General features: G+C 38.0%; 1 protein-coding gene across 1 annotated transcript in view; it reads left to right on the top strand.

Annotated features, from left to right (window-relative positions):
- TTN (titin) overlaps window positions 1-24633 on the top strand; it is a 271326-nt gene that overhangs the window by 79911 nt on the left and 166782 nt on the right. The window contains 39 exon segments of the mRNA XM_037740043.1: window positions 213-491; window positions 705-986; window positions 2032-2310; window positions 2429-2710; window positions 3840-4118; window positions 4235-4522; window positions 4682-4960; window positions 5054-5332; window positions 5441-5719; window positions 5821-6108; window positions 6239-6526; window positions 7103-7384; window positions 7627-7905; window positions 8025-8306; window positions 8460-8738; window positions 8841-9128; window positions 9327-9605; window positions 9700-9978; window positions 10079-10357; window positions 10494-10781; window positions 10923-11210; window positions 12535-12816; window positions 13043-13321; window positions 13734-14015; window positions 14132-14410; window positions 14929-15216; window positions 15327-15605; window positions 15709-15987; window positions 16076-16354; window positions 16955-17242; window positions 17381-17668; window positions 18436-18726; window positions 20492-20779; window positions 21351-21443; window positions 21553-21838; window positions 22931-23114; window positions 23316-23405; window positions 23505-23772; window positions 23875-24135. Of these exon segments, the coding sequence (XP_037595971.1) occupies window positions 213-491; window positions 705-986; window positions 2032-2310; window positions 2429-2710; window positions 3840-4118; window positions 4235-4522; window positions 4682-4960; window positions 5054-5332; window positions 5441-5719; window positions 5821-6108; window positions 6239-6526; window positions 7103-7384; window positions 7627-7905; window positions 8025-8306; window positions 8460-8738; window positions 8841-9128; window positions 9327-9605; window positions 9700-9978; window positions 10079-10357; window positions 10494-10781; window positions 10923-11210; window positions 12535-12816; window positions 13043-13321; window positions 13734-14015; window positions 14132-14410; window positions 14929-15216; window positions 15327-15605; window positions 15709-15987; window positions 16076-16354; window positions 16955-17242; window positions 17381-17668; window positions 18436-18726; window positions 20492-20779; window positions 21351-21443; window positions 21553-21838; window positions 22931-23114; window positions 23316-23405; window positions 23505-23772; window positions 23875-24135 (10509 nt within the window).

Raw genomic sequence — 24633 nt, 5'->3', positions numbered from 1 at the left:
AAGGTGGGGAATTTATGTTGGAAAAAAAGTGAGAGGTAAAATTAGAACTGTAAGGGACCCTCATTATTTAATCAAAAGAATTTGATAATTGCATTCAAGAAATATTCAGCCATTGCCACTTTTCAGGAGTGTTTTCTTATATGTCCATAAAACTGTTGCAATAATTCAACTACAAGCAATTTAATTAAATATATCTCTCTTAAAATCTATAGAACCACCAAGCTTCCTAGTGAAACCTGAGCGACAGCAAGCCATACCTGATTCTACAGTGGAATTTAAGGCAGTACTAAAAGGAACACCACCATTTAAAATAAAATGGTTTAAGGATGATGTGGAACTTGCCTCGGGTCCTAAATGTTTCATTGGCTTGGAAGGGTCGACTAGCTTCTTAAATCTCTACTCAGTGGATGCTTCTAAGACTGGACAGTATACTTGCCATGTTACCAATGATGTTGGTAGCGACTCTTGTACTACAGTGTTGCTTGTGACAGGTGTGCAGGTTTGACTGTTTTATGTCTGTCTGACTGTGGCTATGGTTCTCTCTGTATTCAGTTACAATGTCTCTAAACAAGCAAGAAAGTATTATTCTTTCTAATATAGTAGACAGTATTTGCTCTTTTTTTTCTCTTCCCTGCATACTACCTAATTTAACTATTGTTATTTATTTCTGTTTTCTTATACTCTCCTCTTTCCTGACTATTTAGAACCACCAAAGTTTGTAAAGAAATTAGAAGCATCCAAAATTGTGAAAGCAGGTGACTCTGCACGACTTGAATGCAAGATAGCTGGATCCCCGGAAATCAGAGTTGTGTGGTTTCGAAATGAACACGAACTTCCAGCCAGTGATAAGTACAGAATGACTTTCATTGACTCAGTGGCCGTCATACAGATGAACAATCTCGGTACTGAGGACAGTGGAGATTTCATTTGTGAGGCTCAGAATCCCGCTGGCAGCACAAGCTGCAGTACCAAGGTTATAGTAAAAGGTAGACATCTCGTTCTTGTGTTTCTCATTAACTGAAAACCATCTTCTCCCCTGGGTATTATAGCTCTTTATTCTTTAAGTATCATTTTAGTTTCCATTTGAGATCATAGAATGTTTTCCTGAGCTAGTATTATTTTCCTTTTTAGATGTTTTTCCTTCTTGAATTTTGCTTACATGTAACTAGGCATTCTGAAATATTTTTCTTGTTATTCCTGTGTCATAATTCTGATTACCTCAACACACTGGCCAAACATCAAATGTGATGTTTCAAAACTGCACACAAAAAATGAAGCAGGCATTTAAAAATTAATCTTTCACCACAATCAACTTACAGATATATCACTCTCATTATAATCTATATCATTAACAACAAGCACTATTTACTATATCTACAAAAAGTGAAGACAATAAAGGTTTTATTTACCCTTACGTTTAAAACAGGACAATCACATTTTTCCCCTCTGTCTCAAGAATCACTTCCTATCTTTTAAAAATTATATGACTGTACCTTGATACAAATAGTACCTGTATTTTTTGCTGCAATTTTCCAGTGCTTTTTTTTGTCACAAAGGCCAAGTTTGTCATGTTGTAAGACAATTATTGCAGTAATCATTTGCTGAAATGGAAGACTTAGGTCACAGATGTTGTGATGACTTCCAAGTGTCTGTTATAGAGCATATAAAAAAATTCATCCTTGAAATTAGAATTCCATACTTCATGCAAATCCTACTTATTACTATACTTGCTTATTTACAATTTTTGTTTCAGTCTTTTTAGTCTAAGATACAACAGTAAGGTGGAGTAGACAGAATGTTGAACTGTTCAGTAATGACATCTAGGATCTACCTGGGTTCTCTTCCTGTCCAGCTGGTTATCTTGTAAAGGTGAATGGCTTCTGAGGCTGTAATCCCATAATAGTGATGGCACTGGATTCTGTTTACTCATTAGAATATCTTAAACCTTTCTTCCAATTTAAAGGCAAATAAAAAACTTTCATTCTGTGAAATTCAGTAGCCCAAGTCATGAGAAATTCTTGTTTTTTACAGAGCCACCTGTTTTTAGCAGCTTTCCTCCTGTAGTAGAAACCCTTAAAAATGCTGAAGTCAGCATTGAATGTGAACTTTCGGGAACGCCACCATTTGACGTGGTATGGTACAAAGACAAGCGGCAACTCAGAAGCAGCAAGAAATACAAGATTGCATCCAAAAACTTCCACGCAAGTATTCACATCCTCCATGTGGACACTTCAGACATCGGCGAATACCACTGCAAAGCCCAGAATGAAGTGGGAAGTGATACTTGCGTTTGTACTGTAAAATTGAAAGGTAAACATAGTTCTTCCACATGGCAGAAACGTCATGAATGTGCAAAATCCTATTTTTTTCTCTCTTGCATGATGTGGACAGTCTTTGCAAAAATCTCTATCCATCTTTTCCTGTTCAGAACCACCAAGATTTGTCTCCAAACTGAACAGCCTCACCGTTGTAGCTGGAGAGTCTGCTGAATTACAGGCATCCATAGAAGGCGCACAGCCTATTTTTGTCCAGTGGCTTAAAGAGAAGGAAGAAGTGATTAGAGAAAGTGAAAACATCAGGATTACATTTGTGGAAAATGTTGCAACTCTACAGTTTGCAAAAGCAGAGCCAGCTAATGCTGGAAAGTATATTTGCCAAATCAAGAATGATGGTGGAATGAGGGAGAACATGGCCACACTGACCGTCTTAGGTTGGTACAATAGCCCCCAATAGAAACTGGTGCCAAATGCTGGAATGTATTACTAAGAGTTACTAGCAGACTCTTTTTCTGAATTTCTTCTAGAACTATATTTATCTTCATCTATTTGGAAGGTCTAGAGGAAAGACACAGTTGATCTTTCAAATACTCTTTTCTGTTTCTATGATTCTAACAAAAATTAGACATCAGTTTTATTTAATAACTACCTGCCTTAATCAATTAGCAGATATAATCATAACTATCTTTGATTAAACATGAAATAATACAGAGCTCAGCATGTGCTATAAGACTAATTGTTAAAATTAACAAGAAGTCCAAAGGTTGGCATTTCATAGCAAAGCTTGCACATAAAATTAAATTACAATTAAATGGCTGGATGTGGTGGCTCATGCCTGTAATCCCACTACTTTCAGAACCTGAGGTGGGCAGATCATGAGGTCAAGAGATCAAGACCACCCTGGCTAACATAGTGAAACCCCTCTCTACTAAAAATACAAAAAATTAGCCAGGCGTGGTGGCATGTGCCTGTAGTCCCAGCTACTCAGGAGGCTGAGGCAAGAAAATCATTTGAACCCAGGAGGCGAAGGTTGTAGTGAACTGAGATTGCACCACTGCATTCCAGCCTGAGTGACAGTGCAAGACTCTGTCTCAAAAAAAAAAAAAAATTATGGTTAAACAATTGTTTGAATAACAACTTTCAAAGAATTGTCTTTAGCACCTTAAAGCAGAGCAAAAATAGCAAGTAATTTACAATGACCTGTAGCCTTCGATCTACAGAGGATCAAGTGGAAATCAATATATACTGCCTAATGCACATTGTTTAAATTTTTTTGAAGTTGAGTTGTGCACAAACATATATTTCTTAAGAATAATTGCTATATAAGATGACAGCAAGAGTGGGAGAGGGACAAAAAATAAGGAGAAAAGAAAACTAAAAAGAATAAATATTAAAATAAAAAACTTACGACTGCATGCAATTAGGGAATCACACTTTAAAGTCCAGAGAGACAGCGCCCTAAATATAGCCATCTCATTGGCAGAAACAGTCTTAGTGAATGTAATAGTAGAGACGTAGCAAAGATCCCAGACTTTGACAAATGGATATCATGTTTTATTTCAGAGCCCGCAGTCATTGTTGAGAAGGCAGGGCCGATGACAGTGACCGTGGGAGAAACATGCACTCTGGAGTGTAAGGTGGCTGGTACTCCGGAACTCTCTGTTGAATGGTACAAGGATGGAAAGCTGTTGACCAGCAGCCAAAAGCACAAATTTAGCTTCTACAATAAAGTCTCTTCCTTAAAGATTCTCTCAGTTGACAGTCAAGACGCAGGCACATACACTTTCCAGGTTCAAAACAATGTTGGAAAAAGCAGCTGCACAGCTGTGGTTGATGTTTCAGGTTAGTTCTGCTATTTTCCTCTGGTTGCTTATGCAAATTCCCTTTTCAAGTTTCCTTCTCTCAGGTTTCTTCTATTCTTTCAAATCATCGTGAGTCTTTTACCTTTCCTCACACAGATCGAGCAGTTCCTCCCACCTTCACACGAAGACTGAAAAATACTGGTGGGGTGTTAGGTGCCTCTTGTGTCTTGGAATGCAAAGTCGCTGGATCATCACCTATCTCAGTTGCGTGGTTTCATGAGAAAACTAAGATTGTCAGTGGAGCAAAGTACCAAACCACATTTTCAGATAATGTCTGCACATTGCAGTTGAATTCTCTGGATTCATCAGATACGGGCAATTACACATGCGTGGCTGCTAATGTCGCTGGGTCTGATGAATGCCGTGCAGTGTTAACTGTACAAGGTCAGTAGACAGTCAAACTTGGAAGGAATTTCTTACAAATTCCTCTTCAGGCGCACATCTATGTGGACAAACATTCGAAAGTATGCTAGTGTTTTATTCAAAATTGCAACTCCATTTGAAGCTTACAGGATCTTTTCGTTGTCCTCCATGTCTATATAGAATCACCCTCTTTTGTGAAAGAACCTGAACCTTTGGAAGTACTACCAGGCAGAAATGTAACCTTCACAAGTGTTATTAGAGGAACCCCTCCATTCAAGGTCGGCTGGTTCAGAGGTGCCAGAGAACTAGTGAAAGGAGACCGGTGCAACATCTATTTTGAAGACACTGTGGCAGAACTGGAATTATTTAATATTGACATATCTCAGAGTGGGGAATACACCTGTGTGGTTGCTAACAATGCTGGCCAAGCATCCTGCACTACTCGTCTCTTTGTAAAAGGTTTGCTTAAGTGGATTTGCTTTTCCTATTTTCTGTATACTGGCATGCCTGGGTTTTTATTTTGTTTAACTGCTGTGCTTTGTCACTTACTAGAACCAGCTGCATTTGTGAAGAGATTAAGTGATCATTCTGTAGAACCAGGGAAGTCCATAATTCTGGAAAGCACCTACACTGGAACACTTCCAATTTCCGTCACATGGAAAAAGAATGGATTTAACATAACTCCCTCTGAAAAATGTAACATAGTCACAACAGAAAAAACTTGTATGCTGGAAATTGTGAATAGCACAAAAAGAGATGCAGGACAGTATTCCTGCGAGATTGAAAATGAGGCAGGAAGGGATGTTTGTGAAGCTCTGGTATCTACATTAGGTGCGTTGTCTTATTGTCTGTTAAATTATTTGTGTTCTTCTAACATGTAGCATAGTTTCTTCGATATTCCTTAATTCCAGTTGCTGATTGTGAGCCTTTTTTCCTTAGAACCACCTTATTTTGTTATGGAACTGGAACCTTTGGAGGCATCAGTTGGAGATTCGGTTTCTTTACAATGCCAAGTTGCTGGGACACCAGAAATTACCGTGTCTTGGTACAAAGGAGACACCAAATTACGGTCAACTCCTGAATACAGGACCTACTTTACAAACAACGTGGCCACACTTGTTTTTAATAAAGTGAACATCAATGACAGTGGAGAGTATACATGCAAAGCCGAAAATAGTATAGGAACTGCTTCTTCTAAGACTGTGTTCACAATTCAAGGTGATGATATTTTACAAATTAAGAATTTTTTTTCCCTTAACTCTTATATCTTTATGGTGAAATTCTCACTTCATCTCCTAATGCCTCATGTCTCCCTACAGAGCGCCAACTCCCACCTTCCTTTGCAAGACAATTAAAGGACATTGAACAAACCGTAGGGTTACCTGTTACACTTACTTGTCGATTAAATGGCTCCGCACCCATCCAAGTGTGCTGGTATAGAGACGGAGTACTTTTAAGAGATGATGAAAATCTACAGACATCATTCGTAGATAATGTGGCAACTTTAAAAATTTTGCAAACTGACTTGAGTCACTCTGGCCAGTACTCTTGCTCAGCTTCCAACCCACTTGGAACAGCATCTTCTAGTGCTAGACTCACAGCCAGAGGTTTGTTCACATGTCAATCTTTTTCTTTACAAACTGTGACCTCTTATTTCATTGTCAAAGTAGAAATGACCAATGGCAAAAAAAAACAAACAAACAAAAAATACACATTGCCTTTCTTCTCATCTTCCAGAACCTAAGAAATCTCCCTTCTTTGACATCAAGCCGGTATCTATAGATGTTATTGCTGGAGAAAGTGCTGATTTTGAGTGTCATGTTACTGGTGCTCAACCGATGCGAATCACTTGGTCAAAAGATAACAAGGAGATCCGTCCTGGAGGAAACTATACAATCACCTGTGTGGGAAACACTCCGCATTTGAGAATTCTTAAAGTAGGCAAAGGAGACTCTGGTCAATATACTTGCCAAGCAACCAATGATGTTGGCAAAGACATGTGCTCAGCTCAGCTCAGTGTAAAAGGTATCATTCCATGGCAGTTAACAATATTTGTTCCTTCCCATGTTTGCAAAATTGTCTTATAAAAGTTTCTTTTGTGTTTAAATGTTTGAGATAAACTAACTGGATCTATTGGAATTTGTGTATTAATGTTGGAGGCAACATTAATCGAAGTTGTGTTTTCTCTTTATATTGTTCTTTACGTTAGTGTATCTCTAAGTGTCATTCTATCAAAAAGTATTGTTTAATTGAAATTTGTTAAATGTTGTTTTAACTATCCATTCCATATTTTCATGCTTTCTTGTTATATGGCATTCTGATTTATCATTACTAAATGTTGATCAAATATATCTATAATACATTAACTTTTATGTTTTAACTCACAAACTAAAAAAAAAGTATCAACTAAATTCTCCATTAAAAATGTTATGAAATTATTTAATTTAAAAGATAACTAATTTTACCCAAAATCTTCAGAAAGTATATTCTTAGTAACAAACCAGCTTAAATATGAATTTATGGGATCTTCAGCTATAAAAGCAAGCTCTTTTAACATATATAATAAATATCCCTTACTGACTATTTCATTTGGTTTACTAGAACCTCCAAAGTTTGTTAAGAAATTAGAAGCTTCAAAAGTTGCAAAGCAGGGAGAATCCATTCAACTGGAATGTAAAATAAGTGGCTCCCCAGAAATCAAAGTTTCGTGGTTCCGAAATGACAGCGAACTTCATGAAAGTTGGAAATACAACATGTCATTCATCAATTCCGTGGCGTTGCTTACTATCAATGAAGCCAGTGCTGAGGATAGCGGGGACTACATTTGTGAGGCCCATAATGGTGTTGGTGATGCCAGCTGCAGCACAGCGTTGACAGTGAAAGGTTAGGCATACCAAGCTTCTTTGTTTCTTTATTCTCCTCTGACTTGGGCTCTTAGAAAAGTTATGAGCCCTAAAATAAAAGGATAATTAAGGTTATTTGATTGCAATTCTTTAACAAGTCTTAACGAATTGTCATTTCTTTGATCACACCAATCACTCTTCATGGTTCTAGATTTAATTTTTTTTTTTTTTACTTTTTAGTAAGTATGTGTTCTCATTGTTTGTCTCCTTTTTTTCTGGTAGCACCTCCTGTTTTCACCCAGAAGCCTTCTCCAGTAGGAGCTCTTAAAGGTTCTGATGTGATTCTTCAATGTGAAATTTCGGGAACTCCCCCATTTGAAGTAATATGGGTTAAAGATCGAAAGCAAGTCCGAAGCAGCAAGAAATTTAAAATCACTTCGAAAAATTTTGATACAAGTCTTCATATCCTTAATCTTGAAGCCTCCGATGTCGGGGAATATCACTGCAAAGCTGCGAACGAGGTGGGAAGTGACACGTGTTCTTGCTCTGTCAAGTTCAAAGGTTTGTATACATGGGCACAAAAATATATGCCCCTTCCTTCTCTCTGTTCTTGCCTAACTAATAACTTGTGTGGTCATGATTCTCACATTTTTTCTCTAACCACAAATTTCTTTCATCAGAACCTCCACGATTCGTGAAAAAGCTAAGTGACACCTCAACACTTATTGGGGAGGCTGTTGAGTTACGGGCCGTAGTGGAAGGCTTCCAGCCAATTTCTGTTGTCTGGCTGAAAGATAAAGGTGAAGTCATCAGAGAGAGTGAAAACACCAGGATTTCATTCATTGATAACATTGCAACCCTCCAGCTGGGGAGTCCAGAAGCATCTAATTCTGGAAAATATATATGCCAAATAAAAAATGATGCCGGAATGAGAGAATGCTCCGCAGTCTTGACTGTACTAGGTTAGTAGCAAAGCACAGCCAGCAGAAAAAAAATCAAGTTAATTGATCCATGATTATTTTCCTTAAATACTCCTCTTATCCAGTAATACAGTGATTGCACTTTTGAACCTGAAAAGTGGCTTTGTTTTCAATGCAAAATACTTCTTCTTTCAGAACCAGCCAGAATCATAGAGAAGCCCGAACCCATGACTGTCACTACTGGAAATCCTTTTGCATTAGAGTGTGTAGTGACTGGAACACCAGAACTTTCAGCCAAGTGGTTCAAAGATGGAAGAGAATTGTCTGCAGATAGCAAACATCACATTACATTCATCAATAAAGTGGCTTCCCTTAAAATCCCCTCTGCAGAAATGAGCGACAAAGGGTTATATAGCTTTGAAGTGAAAAACAGTGTTGGCAAAAGTAACTGCACTGTATCTGTCCATGTTTCTGGTGAGTCGAATGAGATTTCTATGAATAGACAATATTTCCGGGGGGTGGGAGGGGGCGGAATAAAACTTCTCTTTAAATTCAAAACTACCCTTCCCCACGTAGATCGGATTGTGCCTCCTTCCTTCATCCGCAAGCTGAAAGACATGAATGCCATCCTGGGGTCCTCAGTGGTTTTGGAGTGCCGAGTCTCTGGCTCAGCCCCGATTTCAGTTGGCTGGTTTCAGGATGGAAATGAGATTGTTAGTGGGCCCAAGTGTCAGTCCAGCTTTTCAGAAAACGTCTGCACTTTGAATCTGAGCTTGTTGGAGCCCTCCGACACAGGCACGTACACATGTGTGGCAGCCAACGTCGCTGGTTCCGACGAGTGCTCGGCGGTCCTGACTGTGCAAGGTCAGTGTGCAGGGATATGGCTGCTGCTTCTCTAACACCTCTTTCATGTGGACTTGATGCCTGTCTTCCCTGGAGTTTCTTTAGTTCTTTATTTTGTCTTCATGTATAGTCTTAGCTCTCTTTTTTTAAGGAGCAAAAGCACTTCTCACTTGGATTTCTTTCTTCTCTTAATCTCCCCTTCCACCTCGCAATATCTAGAACCACCATCTTTTGAACAAACTCCTGATTCTGTGGAAGTTTTGCCTGGAATGAGCCTCATATTCACCAGTGTCATCAGAGGCACCCCTCCTTTCAAGGTCAAGTGGTTTAAAGGCAGCAGGGAACTGGTGCCTGGGGAGTCATGCAACATCTCTCTGGAAGATTTTGTCACAGAGCTGGAGTTGTTTGAGGTGCAGCCACTGCAAAGTGGAGACTATTCTTGCCTCGTTACTAATGATGCCGGCAGTGCTTCCTGTACCACACACCTTTTTGTGAAAGGTTTGCTCTTTCCCCCAATATGTGCATCTTTTAAAATTTCTCCTAAGTCTTCATTAGAAGACATGAATTTTACCCTCATGTTTTCTCCTTACAGAACCAGCCACCTTTGTGAAAAGATTGGCTGATTTCAGTGTTGAGACAGGAAGCCCCATTGTGCTGGAGGCCACATTCACTGGCACGCCTCCAATCTCAGTGAGCTGGGTGAAGAACGAGTATCTTATTTCACAGTCTGAGAGTTGCAGCATTACTATGACAGAAAAATCTACCATACTGGAAATTCTCGAGAGCACAGTAGAGGATTATGCACAGTACAGTTGCCTGATAGAAAATGAGGCCGGTCAAGATATCTGTGAAGCTCTGGTGTCTGTCTTAGGTGTGTTGACAGCTACCTCTTTTTATTGCTTTCTTCCTTTTCAAACATCCTCTTTTACTTAGCATGACTGACTGACTGATTACCATCCTTTGTACCATAGAACCACCTTACTTTATCGAACCTCTGGAACATGTGGAAGCAGCCATTGGAGAACCTACAACTTTACGGTGTAAAGTGGATGGAACTCCAGAAATTAGAATTTCTTGGTACAAAGAACACACAAAGTTACGATCAGCTCCTGCATATAAAATGCAGTTCAAAAATAATGTTGCTTCCTTAGTGATCAACAAAGTGGATCACAGTGATGTGGGAGAGTATACATGCAAGGCAGAGAACAGCGTGGGGGCCATCGCTTCTTCAGCTGTGCTTGTTATCAAAGGTGATGATGACGTTAACAAGTCTTGCTGTGTGTGGACAGATTCGTTTTCTTAAAAACATCAAAACTTTCATGAATTAAAATATGTTGTGGATTCTTTCTCTCTTGTAAATAAGGATTATCTGTAACTTCTTTACAGAGCGCAAACTTCCACCTTCCTTTGCAAGAAAACTGAAAGACGTTCATGAAACTCTAGGCTTCCCAGTTGCATTTGAATGCCGCATCAATGGCTCAGAACCTCTTCAAGTGTCTTGGTACAAGGATGGGGTACTTTTAAAAGATGATGCTAATTTGCAGACATCTTTTGTTCACAATGTAGCAACTCTTCAGATTTTACAAACTGACCAGAGCCACGTAGGGCAGTATAATTGCTCTGCTTCTAATCCTCTTGGGACTGCTTCATCCAGTGCCAAGCTCATTCTCTCAGGTAAGTAGCTCGCCACTACCTTCTTCATGGTAAAGCAGCTTCGCTGCTCCAGGCCACCAAAAGTCTGGTGCCATTTAGTTTCTGCTCTGTGTGTGAGAGCATGGAAATCAAAATCACCATGTCGGTCTTCATTCTTTTCAGAGCATGAAGTGCCTCCTTTCTTTGATCTAAAGCCTGTATCGGTAGATCTTGCTCTTGGAGAAAGTGGTACTTTTAAATGTCATGTAACTGGGACTGCACCAATCAAAATCACTTGGGCCAAAGATAACAGAGAGATTCGCCCTGGAGGCAACTATAAGATGACTCTGGTAGAAAATACTGCCACTCTGACAGTTCTCAAAGTAGGCAAAGGCGATGCCGGGCAATATACCTGCTATGCAAGCAACGTCGCTGGAAAAGACTCTTGTTCCGCTCAGCTGGGTGTACAAGGTACTTGTTAGAGTGAATGAGCAAGATCTCTTTTACATTTTCAGTATCTTAAAACACAGAAGGGTGGGTGTGCTTGAGAGAGAGCTATGTTTAGGAACAGGGTCTAGTGATTAGAATAGATCAAGTGGATCAAGGACTTTCCAAATGGGGACAAATATTTTTTAATTACTTTTGAAAAATAATTTTCAAACAAAACTAGGAAAACATGGACTGAGAGTCCATTTTCAAAGACTTTAATAGAGACTAGAGAGAGATTAACCAAAACTCTACAAAATTGCAAGAAAATCCTAGTTTGAAAGAAGTTATCATAGGACAAAAAAAGTGAATTTATTGCAAATGACTTGTCTTCCACAGTACTTGGTAAATGAATGGATTTTGTCACTCTAAGGCATAGCAAAGCATGCAACTGTCAAGCCCTTCAAGAATTCAGATGAGAAGGATAAGCTCAATTTACTTTCCTCCACTAGCCCCATTTAAATAATGGTGGAGGTCAGGGGCTGGGGATTAAGTAGATCAGTATCTGCTATTATGGAAGGCAATCATGTGTTTCTCCCATATCTTTATAGCTGCTACTGTCGGAAATTAAATAGTTCACCCAGTGGACTGCTGGTCTGGCCCATTAGAGTATTTTTAAGAATTTTTGTGGTGGTGGTTTATAAATATCTTAAAATTAAAATATAATTAGATTTAGCGGCCCTTTTGCTCTATGACATATAGCTAATCATTTTTACTTCCCTATGCCTGAATTTTTGCTTCAGTTAATGAAGAAAGCATTGCTCTCACACACTACAAAGGAAAATTATGAAAGTCGAAGAAATACCCATTTAACACCTATAAGAGAAAGTGGCATTTTAAAAATATTAAGATATCTGACCCATTTTTCCATTCTGGCTCTTCATGCTATGTAACTGATAGCATTGCAGCCTTAGGAAGTAGTTCTCCACTGGTTCACATACAGGACAGTAATCAAACTCTCATTCCCCGTGGACCTCAGAGGGCTTCCACGGACCAATACATGCTATTATCTCTGATCTTGGCACTAGAAAAGTAACTCCTTTGCTGTGGAGAGGACTGCACAATAGAGAGTAACATCTTTTTCTCATTCCTTTAGTGGTAATACTTGATGTGGATGCTTACAAAAACAAGCGTATTTTATTTTAGAAATTTTCTGTTTAGGTTTCATTTAACTCTTCTTCCTTGAACTGCATAAATTTGTTTTCCAGAGCTAAAGTACTCTCTAGCAAAGATTATTTTTTTCACTTCGTCTTGAATGATACACATCTTTTTCATCCCTTACCCTGTGCTTTTCTTCTTGGTTCCACAGAACCACCCAGGTTTATTAAGAAGCTAGAACCTTCAAGAATTGTGAAACACAATGAATTCACAAGATATGAATGCAAAATCGGCGGGTCTCCAGAAATCAAAGTTTTATGGTACAAGGACGAGACTGAAATTCAAGAGAGCAGTAAATTTAGAATGTCATTCGTTGACTCGGTGGCAGTGCTGGAAATGCACAATCTCAGTATTGAAGACAGCGGTGACTACACCTGTGAGGCCCACAACGCAGCAGGCAGTGCCAGCAGCAGCACGTCCTTAAAAGTTAAAGGTCAGAGCTCTGCCCACCTGTGTGTTTTTCACATTAGCCTCCTCTTTAGTTGTCCTCTTAACTCCCTGTTTGACTCTCCACCGATGTTTTAAAATTGGGAAAGGACACAACAAAGAATTGAAAGCGTTTTTCTTCATTCTATCTCTGATGGAGCGGAAGATCAATTCTTACTTTTAACTATATGCTTACAGAATACATCTGAAGTTTCCTTTTTTCCCCATTTTAGAACCACCCATTTTCCGCAAAAAGCCTCATCCTGTTGAGACACTGAAAGGAGCTGATGTTCACCTTGAATGTGAGCTTCGGGGCACTCCTCCATTTCAAGTTTCTTGGTATAAAGACAAAAGAGAACTTCGGAGCGGCAAGAAATACAAGATCATGTCTGAGAACTTCCTTACCAGTATCCACATCCTGAATGTCGACACTGCAGACATGGGGGAATATCAGTGTAAAGCCACAAACGACGTGGGGAGCGACACTTGCATTGGCTCCATCACTCTCAAAGGTTAGATTGACTGCATTCTCTTCTGCTCATGACTTCCCTTCTAATTGTAATACTGTGTTGCCCCTTCACGGCAGCCCAGTCTTATCACTAGAAGCCTGTTCCACTTTCCTATTGTTTCCTTTCCAAGACCCTTTCTGTTTAATCTGCTTCCCTTTTCTAAATCCTACTAAATATCCTTTTAGATAATGTTGCCATTAGGTTTTGATTGGATTAAGAAAGCTAGAGTAGACGAGATATTCAACTTTCCTGCTGAATACAAACTTTAATCTGTCCCTGCTCACATCCACCAAAAATGCCTCTTAAATGGAAATAACACATTATCACTAGTTTGATTCCTGGCATTCATGATTTGGGCGAAATGCTGTCAGTCCCACACATTTTAAAACCCTGGTTTTCCTCTTTTTTTCGTCAGCACCACCAAGATTTGTGAAGAAGCTCAGTGACATTTCTACTGTCGTCAGTAAAGAAGTTCAACTGCAGACGACCATTGAAGGCGCTGAGCCCATTTCAGTGGTGTGGTTCAAAGATAAGGGGGAAATTGTTAGAGAAAGTGACAACATATGGATTTCTTATTCGGAAAACATTGCAACCTTACAGTTTTCAAGAGTGGAACCAGCCAATGCTGGAAAATACACTTGTCAGATCAAAAATGATGCTGGGATGCAAGAGTGCTTCGCCACGCTATCCGTTCTTGGTTAGTACAAATATGATGTTATCGTGCATACAAGGCACACACTCACCAGGATCTGTGTTTTCTTTAGTTTTTCAATTTGAGTTTAAAATATGGATATCTTTTATATTTCATTCCAGAGCCTGCAACAATTATAGAAAAGCCGGAATCCATACAAGTTACCACAGGAGACACCTGTACCTTGGAGTGTACAGTAGCTGGCACCCCTGAACTCAGTACTAAGTGGTTTAAGGATGGAAAAGAGCTAACAAGTGACAACAAATACAAAATAAGCTTCTTCAACAAAGTATCTGGACTTAAGATCATCAATGTAGCACCAAGTGATAGTGGGGTATACAGTTTTGAGGTGCAGAACCCTGTTGGCAAAGACAGCTGCACAGCTTCAGTGCAGGTTTCAGGTTGGTTGATTTCTTGGGCTTTTCATTTATCATGAGAATAATGTAGTTCCTGATTTTCATGAATGTATATGGGTAGCTCCATCTTACATAGCATAACGTGTGTCTGACATCTTTGAATCAGCAAATTCAGAGGCAATACCATCTGTAGAATTAGAAGAAACCCATGTTCAAAAGTTATATCCCTTTCTTTTGGAAGAATTTCCAAAATGATGGTAGGAATGAAACATAGTCCCTGGATAAGATTAAAGCAATCTTCACTTATGCTGAGATAATTTACCACATAATGCTTCACGGCAAAGAGAGAACAAAATCCCCATCAATTCAACCATCACATTTTGCCCACTGATTCTCCAAGCTTCTGATAGTGTGAACCCATGGGGGATTTTCTGATACCCTCACAAAAGAGCCAAATGTATCTAAGGATATTCCATCAAAAAGACAGTTCTCTCTTTAAGTCATTTGATAATTGTCATCTTTTTGTTTTTGCTTAATTTTTTTTTTTTTTGTATTACATTCAGACCGAATCGTTCCTCCTTCATTCGTAAGAAAATTGAAAGAGACAAATGGCCTATCTGGTTCCTCAGTTGTAATGGAGTGTAAAGTCTATGGGTCACCTCCAATCACTGTCTCCTGGTTCCATGAAGGAAATGAGATCAGCAGTGGAAGGAAATACCAGACCACCCTGACAGATAATACTTGTGCTTTAACTGTGAACATCCTGGAAGAATCAGACAGTGGTGACTACACATGTATAGCTACTAATATGGCTGGTTCTGATGAATGTAGTGCTCCTTTGACTGTGAGAGGTCAGTTTACAAAACAGTAAAATAGAATTGCATTTCATGGTTTAGTAAGCATGTTTGTCATAACAAGTCACAAATCCTAAATCTTTTCTGGTATGTGCTTTTCTGTTTAGAGCCACCATCTTTTGTTCAGAAACCTGATCCCATGGATGTTTTAACTGGGACCAATGTAACTTTCACAAGTATCATAAAAGGAACACCTCCTTTCAGTGTTAGCTGGTTCAAGGGTAGCAGTGAACTAGTACCAGGGGACAGATGTAATGTGTCTTTGGAGGATTCAGTTGCTGAACTGGAGTTGTTTGATGTAGAAACATCACAAAGTGGAGAATATACCTGCATAGTTAGCAATGAAGCTGGCAAGGCTTCTTGTACAACACATCTCTACATAAAAGGTTTGTCAGACTACTCTTCTACATTAATATGATTAGTAATTAGATTTGTCTATGTCTGTATGTATATGTGTTTGATTTTATATTTTCAATTTGTTTACTTTAGCCCCAGCCAAATTTGTGAAGAGGCTGAATGATTACAGCATAGAAAAAGGAAAACCACTGATCCTAGAGGGTACATTCACTGGAACTCCTCCCATTTCGGTTACCTGGAAGAAAAATGGCATAAATATAACTCCCTCTCAGAGGTGTAACATAACTACGACTGAAAAATCAGCAATCCTGGAAATTCCAAGTAGTACAATAGAGGATGCAGGACAGTACAATTGCTACATTGAAAATGCTTCTGGAAAGGATTCCTGTTCAGCACAAATACTGATACTAGGTTTGTCATAATTGCACATTCTTATCTTTATATACAATCGATGATCTGGCACATCTCCTTCATGACTGATTATCTCTTTTGGCTGCAGAACCACCATATTTTGTCAAACACTTGGAGCCAGTTAAGGTAACTGTTGGAGACTCTGCCTCTCTACAATGCCAGCTTGCTGGAACCCCTGAAATTGGGGTATCCTGGTATAAAGGAGACACGAAATTGAGACCCACTACGACCTACAAAATGCATTTTAGGAATAATGTTGCTACACTGGTTTTCAACCAGGTTGATATTAATGATAGTGGAGAATATATCTGCAAAGCTGAAAACAGCGTGGGAGAAGTTTCTGCATCAACTTTCCTTACCGTTCAAGGTGACTGCCGTATTTTTAAAGTAAACAAATTTGTGTGTCTTTTGAACAAGATTTAAAATGTCTGGGGAGGGCCTTGTTTTTAGGAAAATCTTTCCAAAGGTAAATATTCTGCTTAAGTAATCCTGTCTACAGTTAGTGGCTTATCTTTGTCTATGGACTTTACTGAGAGAGCTAATATGACTAAATCTTTAATAGGAAGGATTATGTAATCATTTGCCTCTAAAATTAAATATTTTTTAAAAATTGACCATGTATTTTTTTAAATTCCACCCCATAAGTATCTCATGCAAATTATTAGAAGGCAGTCTTTAAAGTTATAGGAATCTGCTGCTTGTCCAGAGACATGCCTTAAGCCAACCAATTGCTTTATTGGTTTTCAGATTGTTTTGCACCTACTGTGCATTAGGGTTGGTCTCAGAGTGAAACTTTTGCTCCAGAAACCTATAAGATTTTCTTTATTTCCAAGTTAATTCAAGAGACATGAATAATTCCTGATTTTTAATAGAAATCACACATATACATGTGTAGTTAGAGAGATAGAATTGCGAGAAGAGTATTTAGTAAATTAAAGTGTTTGTTACTTTTATTCTGTTTCTACAGAGCAAAAGCTTCCACCATCATTTTCTCGACAATTGAGAGATGTTCAGGAAACAATTGGCCTGCCAGTTGTTTTTGACTGTGCCATAAGTGGATCAGAACCTATCTCTGTGTCTTGGCATAAAGACGGCAAGCCATTGAAAGACAGCCCAAATGTACAAACATCATTTTTAGACAATACAGCCACACTCAATATTTTTAAAACTGACCGGAGCCTTGCAGGCCATTATTCTTGCACAGCTACAAACCCTATAGGCTCTGCTTCTTCTAGTGCCAGGCTCATTCTCACAGGTTAGTAGATTCTTAAATTTTATTTCTATAATTAAAGTCTTGTAATCAAATATGAAATTAGGGAGAAAGCTCAATTTCAGTAAACTGACATGGTCCAGATATTGAGCCTGAAACCTTGTCTTTCTGCTCCACTATTAGAGGGGAAGAACCCACCCTTCTTTGACATCCCCCTTGCCCCTGTGGATGCTGTGGTGGGAGAAAGTGCTGACTTTGAGTGCCACGTCATGGGCACACAACCGATAAAGGTCACCTGGGCCAAAGACAACAGAGAGATACGAAGTGGCGGAAACTACCAGATTAGTTATCTGGAAAACAGCGCCCACCTGACAGTCCTCAAAGTAGACAAAGGAGATTCTGGACAATATACCTGCTATGCTGTGAATGAAGTGGGAAAAGACTCTTGCACAGCTCAGCTGAATATAAAAGGTATCCTTTATTTTGCAAGTGGTCCAACAAGTGTCATCATTTTGCAGTGTATCCTGAGGGGTAGTTTTTATGATGATGGATGCAACTTAGAACAACATTTTTAAACAAATGAAAAGAAAATGTCTAAGAGGAAATAAGTATCTAGAGAAAAAGTGATTTTTTTAAAATCTGTATTTCTTTCTTTTTTTGAGACAGGGTCTTACTCTGTCGCCCAGGCTGGAGTATAGTGGCATGATCTTGGCTCACCGCAAACTCTGCCTCCTGGGTTCAAGTGATTCTCGTGCCTCAGCCTCCTGAACAGCTGGGATTATAGGCATGCACCACCACACCCAACTAATTTTTGTATTTTTTGGTAGATATGGGGCTTCACCATGTTGACCAGGCTGGTCTTGAGCTCCTGATCTCAAGTGATCCACCCACCTTGGCATCCCAAAGTGATGGGATTACAGGCATGAGCTATGCACCTAGCTTAAAATCTGTAGTTCTAAAACTTTATATATTCCAGATGATACTAAGACTACCCCTTCTTTTTACAAATTTGTGGTTCTAAATGGCTAAGAGTTATTCTTATCATCCACCTTGTAAGTCAAAGAACATTTTAGAATAAGCTTGTGGAAGGAGACTGACATGTTTATGAACATACACTGATATAGTATATTGTTAGCCTTGATTTTTAACTAAAAATATGAGGGTTTTTTTCTTGAAAAGCTTAATATTAGTAATCTGCTTCTGGACTCTACTTTATTTGTCCTTGCAATTTCTTACAGAGCGGCTCATCCCACCAAGTTTCACTAAAAAACTCTCAGAGACAGTAGAAGAAACAGAAGGGAATTCTTTCAAACTTGAGGGACGTGTGGCTGGTTCCCAGCCTATAACTGTCACCTGGTACAAAAACAATATAGAGATACAACCAACGTCTAACTGTGAAATAACGTTCAAGAACAACACATTAGTGCTGCAAGTCAGGAAAGCAGGCATGGATGACGCTGGTTTGTACACGTGCAAAGTGTCCAATGATGCAGGCTCTGCTCTCTGCACATCTTCAATTGTCATCAAAGGTGAGCTATCCTCACAGCCCCAGCCTGTTGTGTTTTTCCACACTGCCTATTATACAGCCATGTGCATTTCTTATGGTATTTTCACCAAGTAAGTTATAAAAAATATAAATACACGTTATTTAGCTGTGTATTTATTACTCCATATGTTTACTAAAAATATATATTACCGTAATTTAATTATGTGGCTCCCTGAAGGAGGAGCCATTTAACAAATGGACTAATATCTTAGGTTTCTAAATCACATCCCAAAATTCCCTTAGGTAGTTAGAAGTTTCAGCGTACTCTGAAATGTGTGCATACGTGACACATATATATTTTTATGAAGCACATTCATTGTGAAATTTTTTTAGTGTTCATCACCAAATGTCACACTAACCTGACTTATTATGAGTTATATCACAGTCTGAAATTTTCTCTTTTCTAAGTACATTTTAAGGGATTATTGTTTAATGTATATTCCCAAAGCTTTTGAACTGCAAACAAATATTAATCCCAAACAAAAGGGTAATGCCCCAAGAGAAAAATAATGAGTAGAAAGATTGCATATCATTATGGAAGATGTATTTAAATACACAATTGTAGCTTGAGGCAATGAAATAGACCATGTTGTTTAAGAACATATTTATCTGCTTCTCTTCACTGTAACGGCTTCAAGATAATTAAAACATAGCTTCATCAAAATCACGTTAAAAACTAACCTCCTGGAGCAGCTTGGAATTAATTACCAACTCTGATGATCTGGTTGGCTATCTGAGAGTGCACAGATAGTTATTATTAATAGGTTAATATCAATAATAAGTAATATTAAATAATATTAACGTCACTGAGATGTCTTAAAATTCCAATTTCATCACTCATTTAATGGAATTTAGATGCACTTAGTTTTAAAACACATTTAATAAAATGAAAAATATATACTTAGCAGTGGCTTATATTCATGATTTACATTCATGATGGTTTTACCATGGGCAGATAAATGCTTTCTATAGAATTCTGAGGTTATTTATAAAAATTTTCTAAAGGGTAGACATCAGAAGTTTTAGCCTTTGCAATAGCAAAAAAAAAAAAAAAAAATGGCCTTTTTCTTTCTAGGTACAGGTCTCAGAACCATTGAATAAAATCATTACATAATGCTGAGTTGTACACGGCCTTCCTATCATGTTACTCATCAATGTCTTCATTACTGTTTTTCAGTTAAACACTGAGCTTCAACTCCTAATTCCCTTGGGCTAAAATTGGATTTTAAATCCTACCGTGGCTGCATTTAATAGCTAAAGATGAACATCAGAGAAAATCATATATTTATATGTGGGCTCATATATTACTCAAATGCTGGCTTTCTTTCCTAGAGGGTAGCAATCATTCCTGCTGTAGATAAGCAGATTTCCCAAATAAGCCCTTCATTTTCAGGGTTCAGCAAAAACACAGCTGTACACAGGTTTGAGAGAATTAATAGTGTGCTATATGGCAGAGAAGTTTATAGTAACTGCCAACGTCTGCAGTGCTTAATCAGGACACGGATGATGGGGCAATTTGTGGGCAGTGTGTCACGTGTTCTTTGCTTGTTTTTAAACCTTTATCTTTTTAAAAAATTGAACAAATTTAAACTATTGTCTTTAGAGAGGCATAAACCAGGCACATAATTCTGTTCTACTGCAGCAACCAGTGTTACACGTTAGAGGCAAAAAGGTTTTTATTTGTTTCTCTTATAGAATTTAATACTTTTGCCTCTGTCTTCCTCATAAAAATACCTTTTCAATTCCAGAACCTAAGAAGCCACCTGTATTTGATCAGCACCTTACTCCAGTAACAGTGAGTGAAGGAGAATTCGTGCAGCTCAGCTGCCATGCCCAGGGATCTGAGCCGATTAGGATCCAGTGGTTGAAGGCTGGTAGAGAAATAAAGCCTTCAGACAGATGCAGCTTCAGCTTTGCTAGTGGGACAGCTGTACTGGAACTCCGAGATGTGGCTAAAGCAGATTCAGGAGATTATGTGTGCAAAGCTTCAAATGTGGCTGGAAGTGACACTACCAAATCAAAAGTGACCATTAAAGGTATAGACACCTCAAAAGTATTATGTAGCTTAAGCCAGCAACCACTCATGTTTATTTGCTTATTACAATTTCAATAGAAATGGAATTTGATTTTTAGAAATATCAGTTGTTGCCCATCTGTAATTTGTAGACTCCTTATTATAACTGAAATATCAGATAATTTAACAGAAATAATTTCAATACAATTTATCTGAAATTACTACAAGTTTGCCACTTTATTTCTTGAACTTCTTTTCACTACATCCAATAAGATGTAATTAATGCAGTTCCAAAAATGATGCTATAATAATGTGATAGAAAGTAAGCTGGTGTGATACACCTGGAAAAAATAAAATCAAGTCTAAAAATATTGACACTACTAATATGATTAGAATTCAACTTTTGATAGCTATCGTTAGTATAAATGTCTGAGAAACTGCTTTATCTTCTGTAACTCACCCTCACATAAAGAGAGAATTCTGCAGGACTTACTTATGACATGGCCAACCTTCTGAGGCTTATTTTACAAAGGGGAATATTTATTAAAATTTTGAAGTGATCGTATTAACAAAACATGTAAATGTTTTTTCAGACAAACCAGTTGCAGCCCCAGCAGCCAAGAAAGCTGCGGTAGATGGGAGACTCTTTTTTGTGTCAGAACCTCAGAGTATCAGAGTCATAGAAAGTAAGTGTACTTCATGAAATGTACATGTTCATCTATCTTGTACCTTTTACCCATGATTTAATTTTGGAAGAACTGATTTTACAAAATTACATCTTTATTCATTTCCTAGAAACCACTGCAACTTTCATTGCAAAAGTCGGAGGTGACCCAATCCCAAATGTTAAATGGACAAAAGGGAAGTGGAGACAGCTGAACCAAGGAGGCCGTGTCTTCATCCACCAAAAAGGCGATGAAGCAAAACTGGAGATTAGAGACACCACAAAAACAGATTCTGGGTTATATCGATGTGTGGCATTTAATAAACATGGTGAAATTGAAAGTAATGTTAACTTACAGGTGGATGAAAGAAAGAAACAAGAGAAAATTGAAGGTGACCTTAGAGCCATGCTTAAAAAGTGAGTTCAATAAAAACCACAGATGATACAGTCAGCCCTCAGTATAAAGGAGTTCCACATCCACAGTCAACCAGCCCTAGTGGAAAATATTAAAGGACAAAAAATTTAAAAACACAAATAAACAATATAGCATAACAACCATTTACAGAGCACTTACTTTGTATTAGATATTATAAGTAATCTAGAGATGAAGAATATGGGAGGATGTGCCTAGGTTACAGGCAAATGCAATGGCATTTTATATCAGGGACTTGAGCATCTGGCCATGGCCTCCTGGAGCCAATCCTCCATGGATACAGAGGGATGACTGTAGTGTCCCACTCACAAAAGGAATCTCTCAAGAGGCATGGACCATCCATCTCAAGATTCAGATTGTTAAAGAACATGGGCATATAGACATTTTAACAGAAGCAGATAAGCAAATATACAACATTTGGGTGTCCTTGTTTCATTAGAATCAATTTCTGAATTTAAGAGAAAGTTTTAAGAATGAGGTGAATGTCTATTAAGATTTTTAAACAAAAAGAAATGGCCTATAAAGAAACCCTAGTATTGTCTGTGCCTAGGGTGGAAATTTTTGTTTGTATGTATGATTTCTTATGTTATGAATGGTTCTCTAGAACAACTGTTTTAAACATTTTCCATAATTATCATATATTTCAATATGATTTATTTTTGACATAATTATTGAAATAAATCCACATTCAATTTCCACACCTCTTCCATGATACATATACTATTCTATTATTAAAATTTTCCATTGCTATTATTATTTTTCTGATATTATAATTCATTAACTAGCCTCTTTGGTTATAAAGTTTACAGAAATACTTCCATTATTCTTTCCTTTCTTAAAATTTTTTTTCCAAACATCTGTATTTTATAGCAATGGTCCTAATCCATCTGATCTTAATCCACTCCAACTCCAAGCCCACACTTTTAAATTTTTTTACAGCTAACATGGTGAATTAATATTTCTTGAATAAAGAACACAGGAAACCTTCATGAAATGCATACTCTTTGAATAATGATAGACAATTAAAAATAAATAGAAGACAGGTGATTTATCCTTATATTTTAAATTTTATTTAGAACTCCAGTCTTAAAGAAAGGAGCTGGGGAAGAAGAGGAGATTGATATCATGGAACTTCTCAAAAATGTTGATCCTAAAGAATATGAAAAATATGCCCGTATGTATGGAATCACTGACTTCCGAGGTCTTCTTCAAGCATTTGAACTGCTAAAGCAAAGCCAAGAAGAAGAGACACATAGACTGGTATGCTTCTTCATATATAGCATCATCCTAAAAATGATCACATTTGAAACATCTAACATATTCCCTTTGAATTACCAGAATCCTACAGTTACCATTTAATATAACCTAATCGGCATCCAGAATGGAAGTTGAATATAGTCATGCATCCTCTAGATCAAATTTTGTTTTATATGTAATACCTATCATTTTTGTTCTTCTCAGGAAATTGAGGAAATAGAGAGGTCAGAGAAGGACGAAAAGGAATTTGAAGAACTTGTATCATTTATTCAGCAAAGACTGTCACAGACAGAGGTAAAAAGAATTATGCTGATAATAAAATGAAGAAGTTATTATTGAGTATTGCTATAAGGGAAAGAGTAACAAATGGGTTTTAATTCTTTATTCTTCTAGCCTGTCACTCTGGTCAAGGACATTGAAAATCAGACTGTTTTGAAAGATAATGATGCCATCTTTGAAATTGACATTAAAATTAATTATCCAGAAATCAAGCTTTCATGGTACAAAGGCACTGTAAAACTGGAACCCAGTGATAAATTTGAAATAAGCATCGATGGTGACCGACATATACTCAGAGTCAAAAATTGTCAACTTAAAGACCAGGGCAATTATCGATTGGTTTGTGGTCCACACATCGCTAGCGCTAAACTAACTGTAATTGGTAAGTCAGAAAAGGCTTATAAAATATTTGTGAGTTTTAAATTACTGTTGAGCATATCTGCATATGATATTGACCAACACATGTGTTGTATCATATGAACAGAGCCTGCATGGGAACGGCATCTTCAGGATGTGACTTTGAAAGAAGGCCAGACTTGCACCATGACATGCCAATTTTCTGTACCAAATGTAAAATCTGAATGGTTCAGAAATGGCAGAATCCTTAAACTGCAAGGTAGACATAAAACAGAAGTGGAACACAAAGTCCATAAATTGACCATTGCAGATGTTCGAGCCGAAGACCAGGGTCAGTACACCTGCAAATATGAAGACCTTGAAACTTCAGCAGAGCTCAGAATTGAAGGTGCGTGAAACACTAGGGTGTTCTTGTGGTACAGCATAGATCAATGGCAAACATTGTGCAGGACCCCTGCAACCCTGCCTTTAGATACACGTTAAAGTGGTCATGTGTTCTTACTTCCCAACACGTGTTCTCATAGTATTCACTCACATCTCAAAGTTAATACAAAAGCACATGGGAAATATTCAAATAAGTGTCCATTATTTTGCATAGTTCTTACAGATTTTAATGTCATCTAACACATAATCTTTAATAGTTATTTCTGTTTAAAGTCTAAACTTCATGATTCTCATATTTAAGACTGTCAAAGAAATCTAGAAAAAGACAGGATCTCATAGATGTAAATCTGGAGGATCTTGGCTAGGAAATGATATTTTGTTTATAGGACCTAGTCTGACTTTCTCTGTAAAAAATTGTGTGGATAAAATTAACATGTCAGGCCGGGCGCGGTGGCTCACGCCTATAATCCCAGCACTTTGGGAGGCCGAGGCGGGTGGATCA

Source organism: Cebus imitator, unplaced genomic scaffold, assembly GCF_001604975.1.
Source record: "Cebus imitator isolate Cc_AM_T3 unplaced genomic scaffold, Cebus_imitator-1.0 Scaffold78, whole genome shotgun sequence".
Taxonomy (NCBI): domain Eukaryota; kingdom Metazoa; phylum Chordata; class Mammalia; order Primates; family Cebidae; genus Cebus; species Cebus imitator.
The sequence above is the reverse complement of the archived record's forward strand: the minus strand, read 5'-3'. Positions and strand labels throughout refer to the sequence as shown.